Here is a 24,240-nt window from a genome sequence, read left to right as displayed (position 1 = left end):
AATAACATCGCATTTTTAAAAGTGCCACTGCATTTACTGTGAGGGGAAACTACATGCAACCATAACAATCGAGCAATATACCTAGCATTGTGACTCTTAACAATGGCCGCCTAATGAGAACCTTCTGATTTATCAAACTCTATCACACAAATAGATGTGTACAAAAACCTAATAATCTCAGGAAAAAACGTAGAATGTAATCTCAAGCATCCGCCCGAATCGTAGCAGAGTAAAAATGCACACAGAACTTGAACTGTCCTCCATAGCATGTAAGTGCAAGAGGTACCAATGTGAAAGCATCAATGTAAAAAATATAATTCTTTCTTTCCAGATCTGACAAACACCTGGTCAAGCCGCAGATGGATCTAATACCAACCAGAAGGGGCAGAGCCCGCTATATGGAACCCACCAAATACAAGGCGTTGCAGGCAAAGCCTGGTGGGTCCCCTTGTAGGCTCTGTGGAGTGTAGTTATCTGGACAATTAGTGCAGTTGGACAATACCTACATTGCTAATGGTTGTCTGATACTCACCAGAACGGGCAGAGCTCGCAGTCTGGAACGCACCAAATGCAAAGCATTGCAAGCAATTTCTGACGTAGTCCCTTGTGAGCCCTGTGGAGTGTAGTTATCTGGTCAGTTAATGCGACTGGTCAATACCCACATTGCGAATGGTTAAACAATGGGTGTCTAATACTCCCCAGAAGGGCAAGAGCCCGATGTATGGAACCCAGCAAATACAAAGCATTGCAAGTAATTCCTGACTTAGCCTCTTGTGAAACCTGTGGAGTATAGTTATCTGGACAGTTAATGCGGCTAGACAATACCCAACATTGCTAATGGTTAAATAATGGGTATCTAATACTCACCAGAAGGGGCAGAGCCCGCTATATGGAACTCACCAAATACAAAGCATTGCAAGCAATTCTTGACGTAACCCCATGAGAGCCCTGTGGAGTGTAGTTATCTGGTCAGTTAATGCGACTGGTCAATACCCACATTGCGAATGGTTAAACAATGGGTGTCTAATACTCCCCAGAAGGGCAAGAGCCCGATGTATGGAACCCAGCAAATACAAAGCATTGCAAGTAATTCCTGACTTAGCCTCTTGTGAAACCTGTGGAGTATAGTTATCTGGACAGTTAATGCGGCTAGACAATACCCAACATTGCTAATGGTTAAATAATGGGTATCTAATACTCACCAGAAGGGGCAGAGCCCGCTATATGGAACTCACCAAATACAAAGCATTGCAAGCAGTTCCTGACGTATCCCCTTGTGAGCCCTGTGGAGTGTAGTTGTCTGGGCAGTTAATGCGGCTAGACAATAGCCGTATTGCTAATGGTTAAACAATGGGTGTCTAATACTCCCCAGAAGGGGAAGCGCCCGCTATATGGAACGCACCAAATACAAAGCATTGCAAGCAATTCCTGCCTTAGCCCCTTGGGAGACCTGTGAATTGTAGTTATCTGGACAATTATTGCGGCTGGACAATACCCATTTTCCTAAAGGTTAAATAATGGGTGTCCACCACCTGTTTAGCAAATCCATATCTATATCCATATGTGTAATGTGAATACAAACCAGTTTCCATTAGAAAAGCGTCCATGAACACTTTCTATTCTTAGGCAGATACTCTTCAAGTGACTTGCTATAGACTAAGTATTCATCTTAAAATTTGTCTATTAGAACATTCCTTCTTTTAAGCAAATAATCCCTATATGCTTTTCCATGTTCAACCAATATCGAAGTCTGTAAGATATTAAGGTCGAATATCGATATTACTCGTATATCGAATATTACGATGAAAATTGTTTTGGAGATTATAGCTTTCATTATCTATAAATGTTTTCCAAGCGTAAGAAATATTACTATTATTAATATTTCAAACAATGTTGGTGATAACTCCCAAGCTTTTGAAGTTTTTTCTCCAATTTTGATTTTAGCGCTTCCTTTGCTTGTGAGAAAGAGATATATGGAAGGTTGCAAGGTAAGAAAGAAGAATGATATTCTTTTCTCAAATAGAGTACAAGTAGCATGATCTTATTTAGTGTAGCACAAAGAAGTGGAAGTGGATTATTTGTACGTTCATAAGCTTCTCCAAGTTATTTTTTTCCATATTATTCATATTACTTTCTTATAAGAAATAAAAGAAGTATCATAATTGCGAAAAATTTCGGATATAATATTTCAACGAAAATATCCATTTTGACTATTTCCGAATCCATTTCAACGATTCTTTTGTGACGTTTGTACGTACAGACAGAATAAAGGACTCTTGTTTTCTATAACGAATTACAAAAGGGATTTAAAATGGATTCAAAAGAGTTTTTTATATCTGTACATACATATGTAGGTATGTGTGCATGCATCTCGCATAACTTCAAAACGAGTAGCCGTTGAGCGTTGAAATTTTGTATATGGGGCCGTTGTAACATGCAGTTTAGTTTAGTTTAGTTTAGTTTATGAGTATGCTGCAACCCTCCTGGCCGACAATAATCGGCCTCATGGTTAATGCAGCACACCCGACGCAGACAAACAACAACAGTAAAATAATAATAATAATGAAATAACTAAACAAATAAATAAAAGATTAAAATATTTAAAGTCCTATTCCTATGATAGTCTTGTTTTGATTCACAATCCTCATAATTTCTGTTGCATAACTATTCAAGAATTTTCGCTTTTCAATTACATTTTGTTCATTTATTTTTCCAAATCTCGCCCTCACACTCTCGGTCAGTTTACCTTCTTCCATAAAATGAGCTGCATTTCCGTACAGTCAGACCCCGCTTAACGCGGGGGATACGTTCCATCAAAGTAGAGCGTAATGCGAAACAGCGCTAAACGAGGCTATCTTTACATGTAAATATTGGGGTTAGGGGAAGATGGCTAGGAAATTGGTTAGGTATTAAATTTAAAAAATATGTTTTTTAATGAAAATAAAACCAAACATTTATTTCTTAAAGCCCAAATTAATACCACATTATTAGTTCTTGCAAAAATAAAAACAAAATATAAATAACAAAACGAATATTCTTAAAAAAAACAAATAAAATTCTCAGTCAGTCATATTTAGTTAGCCTTCCGCGTTTTCAGTGTTCTGCCTTTTTGTGACAAAAGCATCTAATGTTGTTTGCCTTTTTCTTTTGCGTTGTTCTCTTAAAAGTTCTTCATAAACGGATAGAGCATCTCTAACACCACGCCTTACTTTTGAGCTCCTGTCAAAATTGGGATCATTTTCAATGAATTGATCCATTATTTCAGTTATGGTAGACAAACTCCTTTTTACAAACACCATCGAAAGTTCTTTTTGCTCTTCTTCTGAATCACTGCTGTCAACATTTTTGTTTTCTTCTTGTTCAGTTAATTCCTTGAGCTCATCATTAGAAAGACTAGCCGCTGTTTCTTGAATTATTTCTTCGACATCTTCCACATTTACTCCTTCAAAATATGTCTGTACAATACCGCACCAAACAAGAAATACAAGTACACTCTTTCGGATATGTATTTGAAACCTATCGCTGCATAATATTTCGGGGAATCCCCGTATGCTGCGAGCGATTTCTTGGAATCCCCGGGTTGAAATAAAAGAGCGCTAAATCGAAACAGCGCTAAATGAAACAGCGTTAAGCGGGGTCTTACTGTACTTCCCACAAGCCAAGAATTGATCATTTCTCTGGAGATTAAAAGTTTTAAATAGGCCTGGAATCTACCATGATCCGTGATAACTTGAATAGTATCTATATTATTAAATAGATCCATTTCTCTTTTTATGGTCAAAATCCTCAAGTAACCCTTATTTTTATTTGAACCATTCCATTCCCGAGCCCATTTCTCAATTATACTTGTTTTCATTTTTCTCAAGGTAATTCTTCTGGAATCATTAATAGCCTCATAAATATAACATGTAGTTGCGCACCTCCCTTTTTTATTGCCTTCGGCAATACCAGGAATATATACTATACCCACTTCCCTTACTCGGCTTAAATATCCTTTCCCGAGTTTTAATTTTCGCACGGTAATGTCAGATTTAAAAAAATAACAATAATAATTTTGGACAATAACGAAATCTATCTCTTAATGCATTCTACTGGTTCATATACTTTGGAATGTGTTATGAAAAATAAAATTATAAGAAGTTTGACTCCCGCACGACAAAAATTGATGGAGATATTTAATTTCAAAATTCGCAATTTTTGATGACATTTCCATTAAGAGATATCAGTTAACTAAGTTGGTATAATTCAAAGAAATAATTTTAAATGAAATGCAGCAAAAAAAATATGTATAATTTAATAGTCCGTATAAGGAAATCATCTGCTGTGCACATCAGATTTTTTAATTAAAATATGATGGATTCTTCTTTATAGATACCATACGGTAACCGTAACAGCGGTAGACTTCAAAATGGCCGAAAAAGCTGACCAACATCCACAACTAATGTTCTCCATTACTGCATTTAGTTTATTTTCTGAGAATTATTTAGGCTGCCAATAAGAGGACTACTTTTGAAATGCAGTAAGAAGAGGTATTCGCATAATTCGGTATTTTGAAACAGAATGAAGGAAACTGCTGTTAAGACAAAGGCATGGAAAACACAAAGAGGTCATAAAACACTCCACTGTGTTCAGAAATGGCGTATCTTTCTAGTTATTGAATTTGTTTGCAACCGCTTATAGAACTCTTGGGATTCCAGAACCAGACAAGTGATAAGAACATTTACAAACAAACCGCGCCAAATCGTGGTAAGCATTTACTTTCCTCTCAAGGGAAAATGAATGTGCATTGCGTAGGGAAAAATGTCACTTCCGCTGAGATTGTGGGAGGAGGTCAGAGGGAAAAAATTCAGCGCAAACTCTGGCAACATTCAAAACTGAGTTTTCCTACCGGCGTCGAACGAGGCAAGTTTTCTACCCGAAGCTGCTGCGGGCTGAGTTTGATTTCCGATTAGCTGGTGGAAGCTTCTACAGCTTTCAAATTTTATAATCCTATTACCGATTGAAATGACATCCCAAACTCTAACCGTAAAACTTTCAAGGGGGGATAATACCTCATGGGGGTTCCGTCTGCAAGGGGGTAAGGATTTTAGTGCCCCTCTCTCAATACAAAGAGTAAGTACTTTAAAATTTTTATTATTTAATTTATTTAATTGAATACGTATATTAATTATCTGTGCTGGTTTTTCAACCATCTCTTTTTCATTCTTTTAATTAAAAAAAATTGTATTATCTTCTCTTGAACTGAATCAAAAAAGAAGTAAGTTCTTAAGAACACAGATCTCAGAGAGACTGCGCTCAAAATAGCAATTATTGGCTAAAGATTTCTTCTTGAATTTTATTAAATTAGTAATCTTTAAGAGATATTATAAACATTACTGTAAGGCGAAGATAAAGTATTTTCATAAATCGTCTGCTTTACAGATTCCTTTAAAATTATAATGCTCTGTATTTTGCCCTGCAAATGCTTTAAATATCTTTAAAAAGAAAGAATTTAGAATTTTCTTTACATTTTATAAAATAATGAGTGTTTAAAATGTGCATTTTATGACAAGAGGCTATAAAAATTATTTGATTGCAGGTTAAATATTGATTTCGCATTACTTAAAAACTTTTCGTTGTTTGATTGTTAATTTAAGCACATTCGGCTGATTCATTTTTCCTGAAACCGTTTACTTTGTTTCGCGTAGTTTATACAGAATAAATTTTCAAACTTTTTTGGTTAGAAATAATTTTACGTCATTTTATTAATAATAAAAAGAGTTCTGAATGAAATAAGATAAACTGATATGTATTGTTTGACATACTCTTACATAACATAGAATGTTATACAATCGTTCTAAATAATTGCTCCTTGGAATATATTTATTTGCTGCTTTGATTTATAACTTAAAACGTTAGTGCATTTCTTACACAGTAAAACTACTGGTTATAATTAATTAAAACTTAATTTGTACGCTTTAACTACCAATGGGTTATTTTCAAAAAAGTATTTTGTGACTCTAATGATTTTTCGATATTTGTTATTACCAAAACTTTTGACGACTACTACGATGCATATGTGTAAAGAATCGTTCCGTTGTGAAATTATTTCATTTTAAATACATTTAAACTTCTTATCTTTCAATGATAATTTTGTAATTATGACTGCACCTGAATATTTAAAGTTAGATTATAAACAGCTGTTATTTATACAAAATCAATATTTATTTACATACAGTTTAAATATATTCAATTTAAATGTCATAAAATGCTCACATTGGTTACTATAATTAAAATAAATCTGATTCAGCCACCACATGACTTCTTTGTACGGAATATTAAAGTATACATATTTTATTGTTGCACTTCATTTAAACTAATTTCCTCGAATTAATCTCACTCAATTAGCCAATCCCTTAAGGCAAGCTGTAAATGATATCAAAAATTGCAAATTCTGAATTTAAATATCCCAGTCAGTTTTCGTCTTACGGGTGTCAAACTTCTTATCATTTTTCTTTTCATATTGAGTATAAAGTTTTCCCAAATATAAGCATAGGAGCCGGAAGACTGCATTAAAAGACAGATTTCGTTATTTGTCAAAAAAAAAAAAAAAAAAAAAAAAAAAAAAAATTTATTTGGCATTGCCAAAGCATGAGTATTTTCATCATTAAAAATATCTTGTAATTGGAAGTGTATGACTACGACGAACGATTATGAAAATATAGGTCGGGTAAGGTTAATCTGAATATACAATTTCACTTTATTTCAAATATACTGAGCTGTTATGAAAATTATCCATGCAGTTTTACAACGCAATAATTATTATTTCGAAGAGCGTTAACCCAGAAGGGCTATTAATTTCGTTTTGGCATTTTGTGGCGTTTCACCATAAGCCGCGTTTCGCTTTTCAAATTGTTACCACCAAACACTGTCGCCCTGTATTATATTTAAAGAAATGATGTAATGACGAGTCTGCATAAATGTATGCATGTTTCTCGCATTGTGATAAAACAACATACCTAGAACCATCCAATTTTGAACAACGTACATCTGCACCCGAATATGAGCACCTGGAAGCACAAATTTGGAATTTGTTTTATTATCTATTTCATATTTGGTAAAGCATTTATGAACTTTTGATTAAGAAACTCAGCGATTTCAAAGCGAGAAATGGCAACACTTAAAATTATTTTGCAATATTGCTGTTTAACTAAATTTTATGGTTTAAGTGCGAAGAACATGATATTTAATAAATAAAGGGCTAATCTTTAGAATATGGTAACAGGTAGTTTGGCGACATTTTGGTAAGGCGATAAAGGTCACTAGCTAGGACTTTAGCAATAATCTGAGAAGTACATAGTTCGAATCACAGATTATTTTGTCTCAGAGAAATGAAAGATCATGAGACGTGTCATGTGACATTTTCCGGAAAATTCCGATCGTGATTATAGCTAATAAACTCTTAGAAACAACTTCGCTGCTAAAGTGCAGAATCGTCCACTTATTTGTTTGGCGCTTTTTACAAGAGTAAGAAGAATTGGATTTTTGTCAATTTTCTTTGACTTTTTAAGTGAAAATAGGTCGTTGTGTACATAGATAAAGTCAAGAGTGTGCGCAATGCCATTTTTGTGCAATTCTGGGATTTTTTTTTTAAGTGAAAATAGGTCGACGTGTACATGGATACCGTGTATGTGCAATTCTTAAAAACGCGGGAAGCAGTTTGCGATTCTGCACTTTCTCCCAAACTGGCACCTAATCTTCGTCATGATTAAGCATTTTTGTTCCATAAAAGTTCTAGTATAAGCGTAATTCGGCTAGCAGATTGTTTGAAAAAATGTTGAGTTTAAAAAAAAAAAATGCCTTTACTTTGTGAAAACAAAACAAAACTAGCAGGTTGCTGTAGCTGGGTTGGTCACCAAATTTTCGCCAAAAAATCACCAAGTTACCAAAATGTAAAGATTCACCAAATAAAGGTAACACACAAAATGTTAAAAAAGCCCCCTTGGGCGTAATATAAAATCTGAAAACTTTCAAATTTTTTTTATTTTTATTTTATACAAACTACGTTCTAGAGCATGTACCAGTTTGTTTTAATCAAAAACCAATTGGAAACATTTTAGCTGAATTTTTCAGTCCGAATCTATTAGTTCATATCAGAATAATCCATTCAAATTGCACTGCATTTTACAATACACGCGAGTCGGCTCTGTACGCGTTCGCTGCTAGTCGAGTTTTAACTGCACACTAAATGGTGATTTTATTACCCATTCTGTGCTCTGAAAGTAGTTTCTACTTTTATGATGTAAATTTATTAGAAATCGCAATATATCTTGGACGGCAAAACCAGCGATTTTGTTTATAATGCCAGGATTGCAAATTCGAGTTTATTGACCTCAAACAACAACGTTTATGTTTAGAAAATGCAAGGAAACAGTATTGGACATTTTGGTTAATCTTCGGATTATGGTAACTTGGCGATTTTTTGGCGACCAACCCTGCTACAGCAACCTGCTTGTTTTTTTTTTTTTTTTTTTGGACGCCATTTTGTTTTCACGTAGTAAACTTTTTTTTTTTTTTTTTTTTTTTAACTCAACATTTTTTTCCAACAATCTGCTAGCCGAATTACGCTTATGCTATAACTTTTATGGAACAAAAGTGCTTAATCATGACGAAGATTAGGAGCGAAATTGGGAGAAAGTGCAGAATCGCCCACTGCTTGCCGCGTTTTTAAGAATTGCACATACACGGTATCCATGGCCCACCAGCGGCCGAGCGTCGCTGAACACTGGTAGTTCGGTCCGAGGTTCGAATCCTGCGAACGGGCTGGCTGCATGGGTGTTTTCGTGGTTTTCCCCATGTGTAACGTGTATACGAGCCAGTTTCCCTTAGAAAGTCCTCCACGAAGGCATCCCTCTCCTTAGGCAGATAGCCCTAGTGTGCTTTGCCATAATTAAAATACACCATACACACGGTATCCATGTACACGTCGACCTATTTTCACTTAAAAAAACATCCCAGAATTGCACAAAAACCCAGAATTGCGCACACTCTTGACTTTATTCATGTACACTGCTAAGTCCTAGCTAGTAACCTTTATCGCCTTACCAAAATGTCGCCAAACTACCTGTTACCATATTCCAAAGATTAGCCGAAATGGTGTAGTAATTCATGGTTAATATAAAAAGCTATTTGTTATAAACAAATAATATTACGGGTGTTAAACATATTTTAAATCGGAATAACTATAGCAATGTTAAGAATATGTCGAATAGTTATTTTCAGTAATAAGTATATTAAGATTTAAAAAAATTGTTTTTGCTTGCTGAACTTCATTATAAGAAAGGTATCTTTGAAGTGTCACCTTTTTTATTGTATTTAAATTTTATTATCATTTGCACCTGTTTACAAAATCATATTAACAATTTCGTGATCTTTTTTGAGTATTCAGCATACTGTAAGCATTTATTGAACGGCATCCGTGCTGCGAGCATAAAGGAATTGATAAATACACTTTTACATTAAAAAATAGGTACTATTCCGTTTTCACGACCGTAAAAAATTTGCAGCGAAAATGTATGCGCAAAAGCGCCAAATCTAACAAACGCGCCCATTCAACAGCGCGCCAAATCTATCGTACGCATTGATTTCAGATTGCTTAAGTTTATATAGTTCTATATTTCTTAAGACGCCATTGAAATACTAGTTTAATATTTAGATCCTTTTTTGATTTTAAATCCTTTTTTGATATCCTATGGATTTAACAATTTGGGAATTGCCCATGACGAAAAGTCTGCAATAGAATTTTGCGTAAAGTGCAGAATCACCCACTGCTTGACTCGTTTTTAAGAATTGCACATACTCGGTATCCATGTGCACATCGACCTATTTTCACTTAAAAAACAAATACTCGAATTGCACAAAAATGGCACTGCGCACACCCTTGACTTTATCTATGTACACATCCACCTATTTTCACTTTAAAAGTAAAAGAAAATTGTCAAAAATCCAGTTGTTTTTACCCTTGTAAAAAGTGGCAAACAAATAAGTGGGCGATTCTGCACTTTACCGAGAATTTTTTCAAACAAAAGGCATCATTCATTATAGGAAATTATGATTGAACAAACCAACGAGATGAAACTATGCTTTAGCGATAACTCGGTAGCGAAATAGCGCTGCAGGCATCCATTCAGTTACGTTTAGCAATTTTTATATAAATTATAATAATGATCTGAAATAGTTAGTTGCTCTTATGCTTCCATTCAGTCATGTTTAGCCTTTTTAATATAAATTATAATAATAAAAAAGTATTATATGAAATTAACCTTTCATCTAAATTAAAACATCAATCTTAGATGGTTATTTACTATTATACTTCCGGTCTTGCGTTAGGGTTGCCGCAATTATTTTTGGCAGTACTGGCGTCAGCAATAGTTTGGTGATTTCTTACGGCCCTTAAAACCGAATAGTACCAAAAAAGGACATTATTTTGCATCAACTTCCCTGTAAAATGAAATAAACAAAGAAACATAATTATGGATACAAATTTGCGTTATATTTTAAAAGCCAGAAGAAAATGGGAAAAAAATCTGAAAGGTTTCAAATTTTAACGATCGCCCAGAATAATTTGTTAATGCTTTTTACGTTCTGACGCTCCATCCGCTTTATCGCAGTTTCAAGGCCGGCAAACGCTTCAGTTCCTCCGTCTGCTTCAACTTCGACATTAAGGTCTTCTTCTTCCTCGGCACTTTCTTCTCTCACACTTTCAATAAGTTCATCATTTAGAATTTGAGACTCAGGGTTTGACGAATCACACACCATCCATTCTGCTGTATCCTCAGCACTAACTTCTAAACATCCAGGAATTTTCAAAAGAATGTTTCTTATTAATTCCTCAAGTGACAAGTCATACTCATCTTCTCGTGTCTCTTCCCGTTCCTTTTCTTGAGCTTCTTTTCCATTTTTCTCCTTTTCCTTCTCTTCTTTAGTTGATTCTGAAAACTTCTGAAATTCTGAAAGGGATTCGGATAGTCGGAGTTCGGATAATTGGAGCTGTACTATACTAATTATAATCAGTTATAAAAATTATTATGTAATTTATTATGAAGAGGCAAAATATTTGTAAAACCTTCCATCCCACGCGAAATCGTCGCCACGCAATTCGATTTCAATGTATTCGTAACCTCTGCGCTTTCGTTTGAGGTCAACTCGTTTGGTTCTCGATAAGCCACCTCATGTTTTTATGAGCAAGGATATAAATTAGCTGCTATTACTATATTTGTTTCTTGCATTTTGAACACGTGATTAAAATTTGGGACCTGCCTTCTACAGCACAGGGCCCACCAGCGCTGAACATTGGTAGTTCGGTCCGAGGTTCGAATCCCACGAACGGGCTGGCTGCATAGGCGTTTTCGTGGTTTTCCCCATGTGTAACGTGTATACGAGCCAGTTTCCCTTAGAAAGTCCTCCACTAAGGCATCCCTCCCCTTAGGCAGATAGCCCTAGTGTTCTTTGCCATAACCTCAATAAACCAAACCAAACCAATCTACAGCACAGGACAGGTCAGGAAAAAGTGTAGGGAGCACCACATCATCATCATAAACAAAAATGGTAGGTACTTTTCCGTTTTGCCGGCGCAGGCGATAAAGTCGCCAATAATGGTACAACTGATGCCAAAGGGAATACCCTCGCTGCTAGCCTTTTACGCCCCATTTTCAAAACAAGTCGCAACCATTTCGTATTAGATTCATTGTTTCTTTAAATACTGGCATACAATTACATAGAATTTTTAACAGATAGTCCAATTTTATGCCCTAAGATCAATCTAATGAGAATGCACTAGCGAAATAAAGCACTCCGGTTTTACATAATTTCTGAGTAAGCTATTCGTACGAACTGAAATAATTCTTGCATTTAAACTTGTATTCCAAATTAAGATTTAACTTGAAATTAATGTAGATAATTACTGAGAGAATTAGATTTTTTTAGTGTAGTTTACGTGAGATGAGATCACTTGGAGTCACGTGAATCAGGATGTTGTACCATGAAAGCATAGTAAATTCTTAACTTAATGACTTTTTACAAATTTATTGTCTTTATTTATTGGCTTTTTATAAAATTTAAACGATATTAAAATGTTTATGCACTCAAAACAAAAAATTCTTAGAACCAACATTTGTTAACATTTTATATGTGTATGCTCTGTGTTGTCGCCAATAAAGTCTGCTTGGCGAGATTTGCGCCGGCGAAACGGAAAAGTACCAAATGTATTGCCCCCACTGCACTAACCTTTTCTAACATTTATTATAAAAACAAAGGACTGGATTATTTTGAAGTTTATGGCACCCTGCCATAAAAAAAGTTGTTTATTATGGACATGATATGATCAGCTAAACAGGCAACGAAGCAGAAGTAGATAGATTATCTACCTTCCGGAAGTCTGTACTCACAGCGTTCGAAACAGAGTTTTTGGTAAAATCGGAGGATCTAACAAAATGGTGGGAACTGAAGAAATTTTTTACGGACTACCAAAAACAAAGCGTGTCGAATGCTTATTGTTTATTAATAAACAGATAACCATTCCTTTAGAATTCCGTAGGAACGATCGGCGCAAATTTGGCGGGATCTGCGTCAACTTTGATGGTAGTCAACTTCCACTGTCGACAGGTGATCCCTGTTTTGATTTTGCAATCAACTCTGAGTTAATCTTGAGTCTATTCTGAAACTTATTGAAGCATTTTGTTCTAAAAAGGGCACTGAAGTAACCAAAATACTAATTTCATTTTTTTTATTTATTTCTGTAAAATTAATATTTTTTATTTAGAAGATTTAGAAATTCTTAAATAGTAGATATACACAAAAAAGAACCCTGAATGCATGACCCTGACGCTAATCAAAGCCGCTAAAATTTGCGACGCCTTACATTTTTATTAGGGAAACGTTTTTTTCCTCCAATAACGGACCCTAGCTTTTATAGACATTGGTCACTACTGCAGCCGGAAACAATGGTCGCTTTATTATGTCAGGCACCTAATAGGTGAGTCACTATTGCCTCCTATGAAGAGACAGACAATTCACCTCCATGCCTTCTCTAGGATTCTAGCCCGGGCCCTTCAGTAATGCAGTGTGAGTCCTACTTTTCCGTCTTAGAAGCGTTATTAGGCAAACTACGCATTAAAATAATTTGTATGTCATTTTAATCTCATGTCATGTTTTAGAAATTTGTTATTAAGTTATTTAATCCAAATGGGGAGCATTTAGAATGGTTTCTCGTAGAAACTAAATGATTCCTAAGAGTTAAATTATTGGCTATTTCACAGAAATAAACCAGCGTAAAATTGTATACTTCTTCGAAAAGCAATAAGACGCAGCTTCTCAGGCTTTCCTAAAATCTTCAACGAAGGAAAAGTTGGCAGTGTATTTAGCGAAACGTCCTGTACACATTTTCTCACTGCGATCGTTAGCCAACTCAAACCGAATGAATCATTCGCCTTAAAACGATTCTTTTTGGCAAATATCCGAAACCTGTGACATTGAGCTAATACATTTGTAAATTTTTTTTCAACTTTTTAACAATATATTTTAACAATATACTTTAAATTCATTAGATTTAACATTCTGAGATTAATTAGGTGTACGTAAATTAATGGTTTAATATGTCTGATACTGTAAAATATCAGATACTTTTTTTACTTCCTCGTACGAAATAAAGGAAGTACTGTTATCGCGAAAAATTTCGAGTATCTTATTTAAACCAAAATATTCATTTTGAACATTCCAGAATTCATTTTGACTTTTTTTTTTTTTTTTTTTTTTTTTTTTTTTTTTTTTTGCGTGACATCTGTACGGACGGACGAAACTCCTTTTTCCAAAACATAGGATTGTAGAATGGTTTTTAAACCGAAGTCAATGGAGTTTTTTGTGACGTCTGTATGTAACCGTAGAACGTTGAAATTTTGTATGTGGAGCCGCTGTAACATGCAGTTGTGCACCTCCCTTTTTTATTACAACCGGCAATACTAGCAGTATATATATATACTCGCTCGCCTTAAATGTCATTTCCCGGCCTTTATTTTCGCAATCGTTGGTCATAGTCATATACTTTCAGTTACAGAACTATTTTAAATGACGAAAATATTCCTGCTTTGGCAATGTGAAATTAAAAAAAAAAAAAAAAAAAAAAAAAAAAAAACATTTTTGGACAATTAAAGAAATTTATCTTTTAATCTACTCTGGTTCCTATACTTGTATTTGGGAACGTGTTATGAAATATAAATATAAGTTTATTTATATATATATAATATAATAATTTAATATGTTATAAGAACATTGATTTCCATACGACAAAAATAGACCGAAATATTTAATTTCAAAATTTGCAATTTTTGATATCATTTTTAATTTTCCTCGAAGTATCGGTCAATCAACTCGGAATAATTCAAGGAAATAAGTTTAAATGAAAAGCAGCAGAAATTATGTTTTTTTAATAAGTCGTACAATGAAGTCATGTGGTTGAGAGTTTTTAAATTTTCTAGTAAAGTGAATGAATTAAAGATTTAATATACCGTAGGTAATATGATTCACTGTATTTGCGTTCAAAAATTCCCGTTAGTAAGAAAAAAAGTTAATAAATGTGTCAAGATTTTCTTTAAGGAAAAATAAAGTTTCAGTTTACAATGCTAAGAAACCTTAAACTGCAAAAGATACCCTTGGATAATATTGACTCATTTTGCGGTTATACATTTGTTACCGATCATTTTTAACGACATAAGGATCTTTAGCTATAACCTAATAACTAAACTAAACTAGTTTCGATGTAGATTCAGCGCCCACAGACACACATGTGAGTACAGGCATACAGAGATGATTCGAATCGCGTGCCAAAGGTTCGAATGTAAATAACATGTGACTGCAAAATCTCACCAACTCGCCAAACGGCAAACATTTTTCCAGGTGAAGTGCGTCGAAAAAGCACTTACCAGCAGCAGTACATTTATTTGCATTTTCGACTACTCCAGACGGTGATGTTTGAAATCATCGTTGGCAGTGCTCTGCAAAAGCATGATAAAACCACATATTTTATTTCACGTGTAAGAACCATCATTTCGTTCACTGTTGCATAAACTGTGTTACGTCACTGCGTTTCAAGCATGAGATAGCAAGAAACGACAAAATGTTGTTTCTACACAGCTCCTGCATTGATGTTTGACAAATTCTGATAATGGCGTAGCTGATGGGTCTCATTTGTCTGGGAAAACGTTTTGTTCTTTTGCTTTAAAAATTAATGCGTCGTTACTCGAATATCAAAAATCTGAATGTAGGGAGAAATCTTAACACATTTTACTTCCTTGTAGGAAGTAAAGAAAGCATTGTAATTGCCAAAAAAAAAAAAAAAAAAAAAAAAAAAAATCGAGTATCGTCTTTCAACGAAAATATCTACTTTGACCGCTATCGAATTCACTTAGATGCTTTTTTTGTGTGTGATATTTATGTTACCGTGAAAGACCAAAATTGGAGAATGTCGACTTTCACCGGAGAATATCAACATTCACCAAATACGTCGGTTGAAAGACCGAATATTTCACTACATTCTTGTATATTCGGACTCTCACCGGTGTATGTCGACAATCACAGGTATGCTCTGGTGAAAGTCGAAAAGAGAGGTCATAAAGTGCCATAATAGTTTAAGTTGCTGCAATAAATAAGATATGAATCACATAATTTAGTAAGTTTTTTATGACTGTTATTTTATTTTCTCATTTAGAACGTACTGTATAATTAAGTAAGTTTTTAACTTCTATTATTTTCCTTTCTCATTTTGAATGTATTGTGTGTTTTAGGTTCTCATGTTCTTAAGTTCTTATTGCAAGTCTCAAGTGCGTTTATTCGCGACTGAATTACGGAGAAGAAAATATAATATTGTTATATGTTCAACATTCGCCATTAGTACATGGTGAATGTCGACATTGACCAGTGCAAGTCAGAAATAAGAGTATTTGGAAAATATTTCGGACATACACCAAGAGACTATGTGAATGTTGACATTCACCGGTGAAAGTCGACATTCTCCAGATTTCGGTGTTTCACCGTAACATTTGTATGTACACTGCGGGGGGGGGGGGGGAGGAATGACAGTTCTATATCTTCCGTTCTACTGGGCTGACTGACAAAATTCAAATTGCATTTTTCATGTCTCGAAAGATATAGAATGCATCCACTTAAAACAGGAGTTAAAAAATATAAGTAGTTTACTTTCTACAGTGTTGATTATGATGCCACCATTAGATGACAGCATAAGCCTGCCTGACACTTGCAGTTAGACGAATTAAATGCTTATGAACGAGTTGCTTGCATAGGCGTTTTTGTGGGTTTTCTTACGTGTAATTACGTGTTTCTTACGTGTAACGTGGATATAAGTCAATTTTCCTTAGAAAGTCCTCCACGAAGGCATTTCTTTCCTTACGGAGGAAGCCCTCGCTTACTTTTTCATCATCAAACAAACCAAAACAACAATTTTTATTTTGTGTGTGTGTTCTAGGTGTACCAATGAGTGGCCGATGGTAAAAATTGCTGAACAATAGTAGTACAACTCGGGCTCACATCCCGGGAAGCGAACTCGTTTAATTGGGATTTTCGTGGTTTTCCCCATGCGTACATGCTTCCCACCAACCAGCTTCCTTTCGTTAGGAAAGAAATGGTTAACAAAATACTTGAGGCTTAGTTCCTTGACACAAGGAATATTTTCGTGGATGATTTTTCTGAGTGAAGCTGGTTTGTATTTATATTACACACGAGAAAAATCGGGGAAATTCGCATACAGTTGTCCCCTAGCTGGAACTGGAAGCTGGATCGGATTGTCAAGGTTATACCCAATTGGCGACTGACTGGAGAAATTCGGATTACATTCATTCGGTAAATAAATCATTAAATAAACTTTAATTTCGATATTGTCAATACCAGAGACCCGAATGTATATTTTGTGTCACTTTCTCTTAAATGCAATGTTGTAGACTTTTTCTTTGTGCTTTGCAGTATGTTGAAAGAAAAAAAATACGTACACCATGTACGGATCTAAAAGAATTATAATGCAAAAACTGTAACTCAACCTCCCCCCCCCCGAAGATTTTCTAAAGACCCCATTTAAAAGCATTTTTTCTCGAAAGAAGGATTTAGATTTGTGATTTGGGCATACATCACTCAGATATATATTTAAAATTTCGATATCATTAATTTTAGACTCTGCATAAAAAACTGAGCTATAAACATATATATATTTTAAAATTTATTTTTGAAAGAATACTACAAGTCCATCCTTCCTCCGGAGGTAAAAGATAGTATGAAGAGAAAGACTTTTGAGTTGTTCGAATCTTCCAAATCGTGCAAAAAGGTTCCGTGATTCGAAAACTCGAATTTTTCGAATTTCACTCTATTAAATGTTTTAATTCAAAACTTCGGTAAAATAAATTTATTGAATTTCAATGAATTGTTCATTTAAAAAGCGTGCAATTTTTTTCACTTTCATCGGACTTAGATCACTGGTATCATCTTATCTCTTCATTCTCAGTTTTGGGGAAAAAAAAAGTGCCCGTACGTAATGATTACATATAACAACGCTTGATAAACTCCGAACACAAAATATAATGTAAATTCAATTAAAAATACTTATTTAATTTCCAGATTAAAATTCCAGAATGGAGTTTTTTTCCCTTCCTATTTTCATTCTTAAATACATTTTCTGTAATACACCATTTCCGGAGCCGGTTTGCCGTTCAGTGGGTCGCTGAACGCTGAGAGTTCTGTTCAAGGTTCGAGTCCCAGTGAACGGGCTGACTGCAGGCTCATTTTTTCTGTTTCTTCCCATGTATAACATGTATACGAGCCGGTTTCCCTTTGCAAGTCCTCCACGAATGCGTCCCTTCCCTTAGGCAGTTAGGTAAGCCAGTGCTTTGCCATAAATAAATCAAAACCAGATCCGGTTTTACCGGTGGCCAAGGATTCACAGGTGAATACTGGTGGTTCCACCCTAGATTGAATCCAAGTGAAATGGCTGCGTGAGTCTTTTATATGGTTCTTCCTCTTTTATATGGAAAGTGAATACAAGACAGGGCTAATCTTTGGAATATGGTAACAGGTAGTTTGGCGACATTTTGGTAAGGCGATAAAGGTTACTAGCTAGGACTTTAGCAGTGTACATGGATAAACTCAAGAGTGTGCGCAATGCCATTTTTGTGCAATTCTGGGATGTTTTTTTAAGTGAAAATAGATCGACGTGTACATGGATGATACCGTGTATGTGCAATTCTTAAAATTCTTTATTCTTCAAATTCTTTATTATTTATAAAATGCATTTAAGAATTCTTTATTCTCTGCACTTTCCCCCCAATTTCGCACCTAATCATCGTCATGGTTAAGCACTTTTGTTCCTAAAAGTTCTAGCATAGGCGTAATTCGGCTAGCAGATTGTTGGAAAAAAAAAAAATGTTGAGGGAAAAAAAAAAAAAAAAATGCCTTTACTTCGTGAAAACAAAATGGCGTCCAAACAAAAACTAGCAGGTTGCTGAAGCAGGGTTGGTTGCCCAATTTTCGCCAAAAAATCGCCAAGTTACCATAATCCAAAGATTAACCCAAGACAGATTGCTTAGAAAATCTACTACGGAGGTATATCTTCCTTTAGATAAACCTGGTGTGCTTTGATATATTCTCACATTCATTTTGATGTTAAAAACATATTCTGGAAAAGAAAATAAAAAGACCTTGGACTGTAAATGATTGTAAATAAATATTTTTTTCTAAATATCGGGTTGGCAAGAAAGAAATTTCAGTTTTTTTTTTTTTTCTTTTTTTTTTTTTCAGTGTGAAATAAAGCTTAATTTTTTTCAGTACAAAAAGTGAACTTTAATCTTCTATTCTGTTCGATGACTTTTTGCCATTTTTTTGGTAACTTCATGATTCCGCGTTCAATGAACTTGCTCTTTGTCAGTAAAACCTCAACTAAGTTCGATTTGAGGTCATTGTCATTACTGAAATTTTTACCATTTAAGAAATTTTGTAAATTTTAAACAAATGATAATCCGATAGGTCAAGGTAAACACTATACGGCCGTGGGTGCGACATCACTTCCCAACCAAGCTCCAATAATTTCGTTCGTCTTGCTGAAGATGTGTGATGTCTCACACTGTCGTGGCAAAATACGATTTTATTGCGATTTGCCAAGTCTGGCGTTTTCTCTTTCATTGCTTCCTCCAGTTTCATAAATTGTTGGCAGTAAACATGTGAGTTGATCGTTGGGTTACTTGAGAGCAGCTCAAAATACATATCTTTGTAATCCCATTAAATTGACAGCAGAATGCTTTTCTGATGCAGTTCAGTTTTCGATATGATTTGCGCTGATTCATCATGCTTGTACCATGATCTTTTTCGATTAATGTTACTGTAGATGATTCATTTTTCATCAATGATTCGTTTCAAAAAAGGATCGACTGCAGTGCGTTTCAAATGCATATAGCAAATATTGATTCGTCGTGTTAAGTAAATTTGTTTCAATTCATACTGAACTCAAATATTGAGATTCTTAACACGTCCATGACATCTTGCGTGATTTTTCATATGTTGTGTCTGAATATATTTAACATTTTTACAATCTCGTGGAGTTATATGACGATTCGTTTCAATTATAATTTTAATTCTGGCATCATCAGCTTTAGATGGAGGACCAGAACGTTGGTCATATTCACGTGAAGTATCTCCAGAACAAAATGTTTTAAATCAAATCTGACACATCCTTTCTGTTAAGCAATCAACACCTCACGTCTCTTCTCAACCATAAACCTCACGTCTCTTTGTGAACCTCAGCCGCTTTCTTGCCTGCATGAAAATAAAAAAGTAAAATATGTTGAAAATGTCGAAAATGTTTATTTCCGCACCGCCATTTTATAATTGACCTTTAACTAACGGTTGTAAACAAAAATACGCAGAATTTGTTTCTGTAGCAACCTAAAAATGTCAGCTGCCTAATTTCAAAAGAAACAAAATCTGGTGTGTACACCACATGACTTCCATGTACGAAATATTAATATAAATTAATAAAATTATGCGCATTTTTTCCTGCTTTTCATTTAAACTTATTGAACTGAATTAAATCTACTTCGTCGGTTTCTCATATACCACAACAGAATAAATGCGCTTTTAAAAATTCACTATATTTATTTACCAGAACGATAATCTGGCGCTAGGTTGGTTCATTTAACAGCGTTACGTCTCATTCATTATATAACTCAGAATGAAAAAAAAATTATATCATCTGAAGAATTATCTTATCGTTGCCACATGTTCTATTCAAATACTATAGTTTATTTTAGTGACGGAGGACGTGGGCAACATTACCGTTATGGTTAATTGGTAATAGCACCACGTCCACCCTTATCCAGAGACCAGTGGGAGGACTAAATCTAAAACGATGTATAGAATAGATTAACAAATAAAAAAGAAACATTCACAGAAGATTCAGCGTTGCTTACCTAATGCGCATACGCTTCTCGTGCGGTGCAGCGGGCAAGAAGACAGATTTTTCGGTGCACAAAACTCAAAGTTTACGTTTGGTCTCACTCGGCAAAAAGACACTGAAAGCGTAGAAACTTCCAGAATGGATTAAGCAAAATTTAATTCACAGTAATAAAAGAAGTTGTTATTTTGTTTTTGCGAAGCTGAGTTTCTCTAGATTGGCTACAAATCCACTATTCAGCCAAGTTTCAAATGTAAACAAACATGGCTGCTGTGGCAAAAAAAAAGCTTAGCTGCACTTAAAACAACTTTTAAATGTTGATAATTCTACAACTATAACATGCAGGTTAACTAAAAGCATAAAAACCTTAACCGGAAGATAAGAACAACGTAATTCAATCAATTTATCAATTTTAAAGCAAAAAATGCACAATTTACAAACATATAAGAGTAAAGAAACTGAGATCACTGAGCCGAGTAACAGAGTGGATATATATATATATACATATATTTATATACTTTTGATGCGGCCGATTGCAATCAAAATAGAAGGTGCACATCTACATGTTATAGCAGTCCCCCATACAAAATTTCGACGTTGGGGAAAAAAAAAAAAAAAAAAAAAAGAGTCCTTTATTCCAGAGTTTCTTAAACATTTTTTCAGTCGTGACCCCTTTTTATCACTGAAACTTTTTAGCGACCAACAGAATCCCATAATATAAGGGGTGTTGGAACCCCAAAATCCTCAAAAAGTTGTGATTTCGGATTTTTGCATTTTCAAATTCTGTACACTTTTATCTTTCTAAAAATACCATTCTTTAATTTCTATGAAAATTTAAACTATAAAAAAAAAATCTAGTTTTAATTTGTCATCTACTGCTTTGATCAATGAGGATTTTTATATAAAAACGCTTTTTTCTCCTAACGGGATTTTTTTATACTCGATGTACCTTTTCTCAGGAACTACTGCTCACAGGTATCTAAACTTTTTATGGCTTATTTATTAGGTTCCCTAATATTTACTGAAATGAGCGTTTTGTAATAAATTTAGAAAAAAAAAATTTTTTTTTATTTTTTTGTGTAAGAAAAGTGCTAAATTTTACTATGCCTAACAAAATATTCTGTAATTTACTCTAAAATTCAAAATGCTTCAAAAGCTCATTTCAGTATAATCTGATAGGTATACTTTAATTATAGAATAAATTTCAAGCTTGTATGTACAGTAGATTTTGAGAAAAGCTACATCGAAAATGGCAAATTTAACATTGTCGGTATAGGGGTTTCTGATACCCCTTTTAATAAAACTTTGAGAGACCCCTTAAGTATTGCGCGAATCCGACACATGCGTGAATGAAACTGTCAATTTTTTTCACTTCTTCTGTAATATACTATTGGAGTTTTAGGTCATTAACTTGAATTTCTAATTTTAAGACACAGAACAATGTCAAAATTTTAAATACGTAACAAACGAAATGACAGCGTCACGGGCAAAGCAAGGAAAATGAACGTTTCTATTATAAAAAGAATGCATCGAAACGTTTTCTTTTTATTCTTTGTCTGTAATGTCTAATCTTTGTATATTTTCAGATACATTGTGTAAAAATATTTGGTAATTGTATTAAAGAAATATCAAAACTGCTAAAATTTTTGGCGACCCACAGTCTAAGAAACCCTGCTTTATTCTGCCCTTTCGTACATGCGACGGGGGACGTGGGCACCAGCCCTTTACCGTCGGTTAATTGGTGTAGCGCCACGTCCACCAATATCTAGAGTTGAACCTTGAGTCTTTCAAAAGAGCAATTACATGGCCATACAAGGGCTGTTAATATTTAGTATTACATTCTTGTTTGCTGGTTAACATATTCTATGGATAACGTGATTTACAGAGTTACATACTGACTTTGTCTCTCATTTCCGGCATACAATGCATACGCATTACCTGAATTACATTAATCTTACATTGCGTTGGATTACTTTTGTGTACAGTTACAGTTTTTAGCTGTACATTTCAATAAATATACCTACATTACTTGTAGATTGCATATAAATACAGTTTGCATGTACAGTTACCTATGCCAATATTATATGTGCCTTGCGTTACATTATTTTATATACATACATAGTCAGGCACGCCTGCTTCACATATTACTTAATTTTACCTACACTGCTTAACCTTAGGTTACATAAACTTGCAGTTGCATATAGATACATACAGATACATTCTGATTAATTTTTAGATACAAATATTTACAAACATAATAGTCTTACAGGTTACTTACATTACATGTTATTTGGGTACTTATTGCATAATTTTCCAGTACATGAAATAGACATTCCAATACATACATTGCTTTGCGTTAGACATCCTATATCCCTTATTCATAATACAAAACATATATGTTACCCATGCATTTTTAATAGACATTTCTGCATTTATATTGCATAACTTACTTATACATAGCTTACTGATACACAAAAATATTTACATATATTACACTCCCTTACATTACTTTGCTTACAGATATATGCACTTTCATACATTCGTTATGCCTACATTATATATCGGTTCATTATATATGGTCTTACGGTATAATTTGCCGAAATTTATTTACACAGTACATGCACATTGTTAAATGCAACTGACTTTCCAGGTATGAATACAGGCAGTCTTTATACTGTGAGTTTCTAGTGTACATTATAGTTTCTTACAATTCACTTGAATGACAGTTTTCCTACATTGCAATACATGTCCTTTTTAAAATGCTTAAGTTGTTTTTACATGCTGGGTTGTTCTATGGCTGACACAAGTCTGTATCTAAGTCGGACAGTCTGTCCATCAACTGTACCAGCTTTTTAATAAAGTGCCGCTGTTTTATCATATATTTACAGAACGGCTGGCGATTTGTTTCAGGGAGATTGATATGCAGTCCTTCTGTTAATGGGCATGATGTTAGATAGTGCTCTGGTGAGCCTGAGTCGCCGCATGCACATTGACTTGTGTGACTTATGCCACGCTTGAAGAAATATTCCGGGTAGGGCCCATGCCCTTTCGTACAGATGTCACGCAAAAAAATCGTTAAATTTTATTCGATAGCGATGAAAATGGATATTTTCGTTGAAATATGATACCTGAAATTTTTCGCGATTACAATACTTCCTTTTTACTTCGTAGAAGGAAGTAAAAATTATAAGATTGACAGAAAAAGGCAAAACGAACATATCGCTATCCTAATTGTGCAAACTGAAATCACATGCTTGTTAATGCAGTATCTTCAACTTTCAGAAGTTTTAAATTATGCGCTTATTTTACCTATATTAATTTTTATATTATTAAACTAGCAGCTTCGCTGCCAGCTTTCGTCTGGCTTTTAAATGTACCGGAAAATGACTGAAGGGAACACCAAACGTTAAATTTAAAAACTGCGTAGAAGTTTACTCTGCAGAACAACTTCATAAAAAAAAAGTTATTACCTATAACAAAATTACAATGAAATAAGCAATATCCCTTAATACAAATATGTATTAATTATCCTAATAAATAAATTAACGAACTTCCCTTTGCAAAATCTTAAGAACTCAAATGGTATAAAGGATGTTAAGAACTTTGTTTCCTAAAAAAATCACTCAGAACTTTTCAGTATCTTAAAAATAGTGAAATGAGCAAAAAATAACATAAAAAAATACAAAAAACAAAACAAAAAAAAAAAAAAAAATCTGAAATTTTTCAGATTTTAAATTACGTTCAAAGGGGCGTTTTTTTAACGT

The 24,240-nt window shown here is 34.2% G+C and overlaps 1 protein-coding gene across 4 annotated transcripts in view; it reads left to right on the top strand.

Moving 5' to 3' along the window:
- Positions 1 to 4,844: 4,844 nt before the first annotated feature.
- Positions 4,845 to 24,240, top strand: part of LOC118190132 (PDZ and LIM domain protein 7-like) — a 188,685-nt gene continuing 169,289 nt past the window's right edge. For 2 of the 4 annotated variants that reach the window (XM_085818121.1, XM_085818119.1), the window contains exon 1: positions 4,845 to 5,112. In XM_085818121.1, coding sequence (XP_085674247.1) covers positions 5,005 to 5,112 — 108 coding nt within the window. In that variant the 5' untranslated portion in view covers positions 4,845 to 5,004. The remainder of the gene's footprint in view (positions 5,113 to 24,240) is intronic. The other 2 variants (XM_085818120.1, XM_085818118.1) reach the window with 1 other exon arrangement.

This window comes from Stegodyphus dumicola, chromosome 6 (genome assembly GCF_044657685.1).
Source record: "Stegodyphus dumicola isolate Sdum_Otavi_A_Nest chromosome 6, ASM4465768v1".
NCBI lineage: Eukaryota > Metazoa > Arthropoda > Arachnida > Araneae > Eresidae > Stegodyphus > Stegodyphus dumicola.
This window is presented reverse-complemented; position numbering and strand designations above follow the sequence as displayed.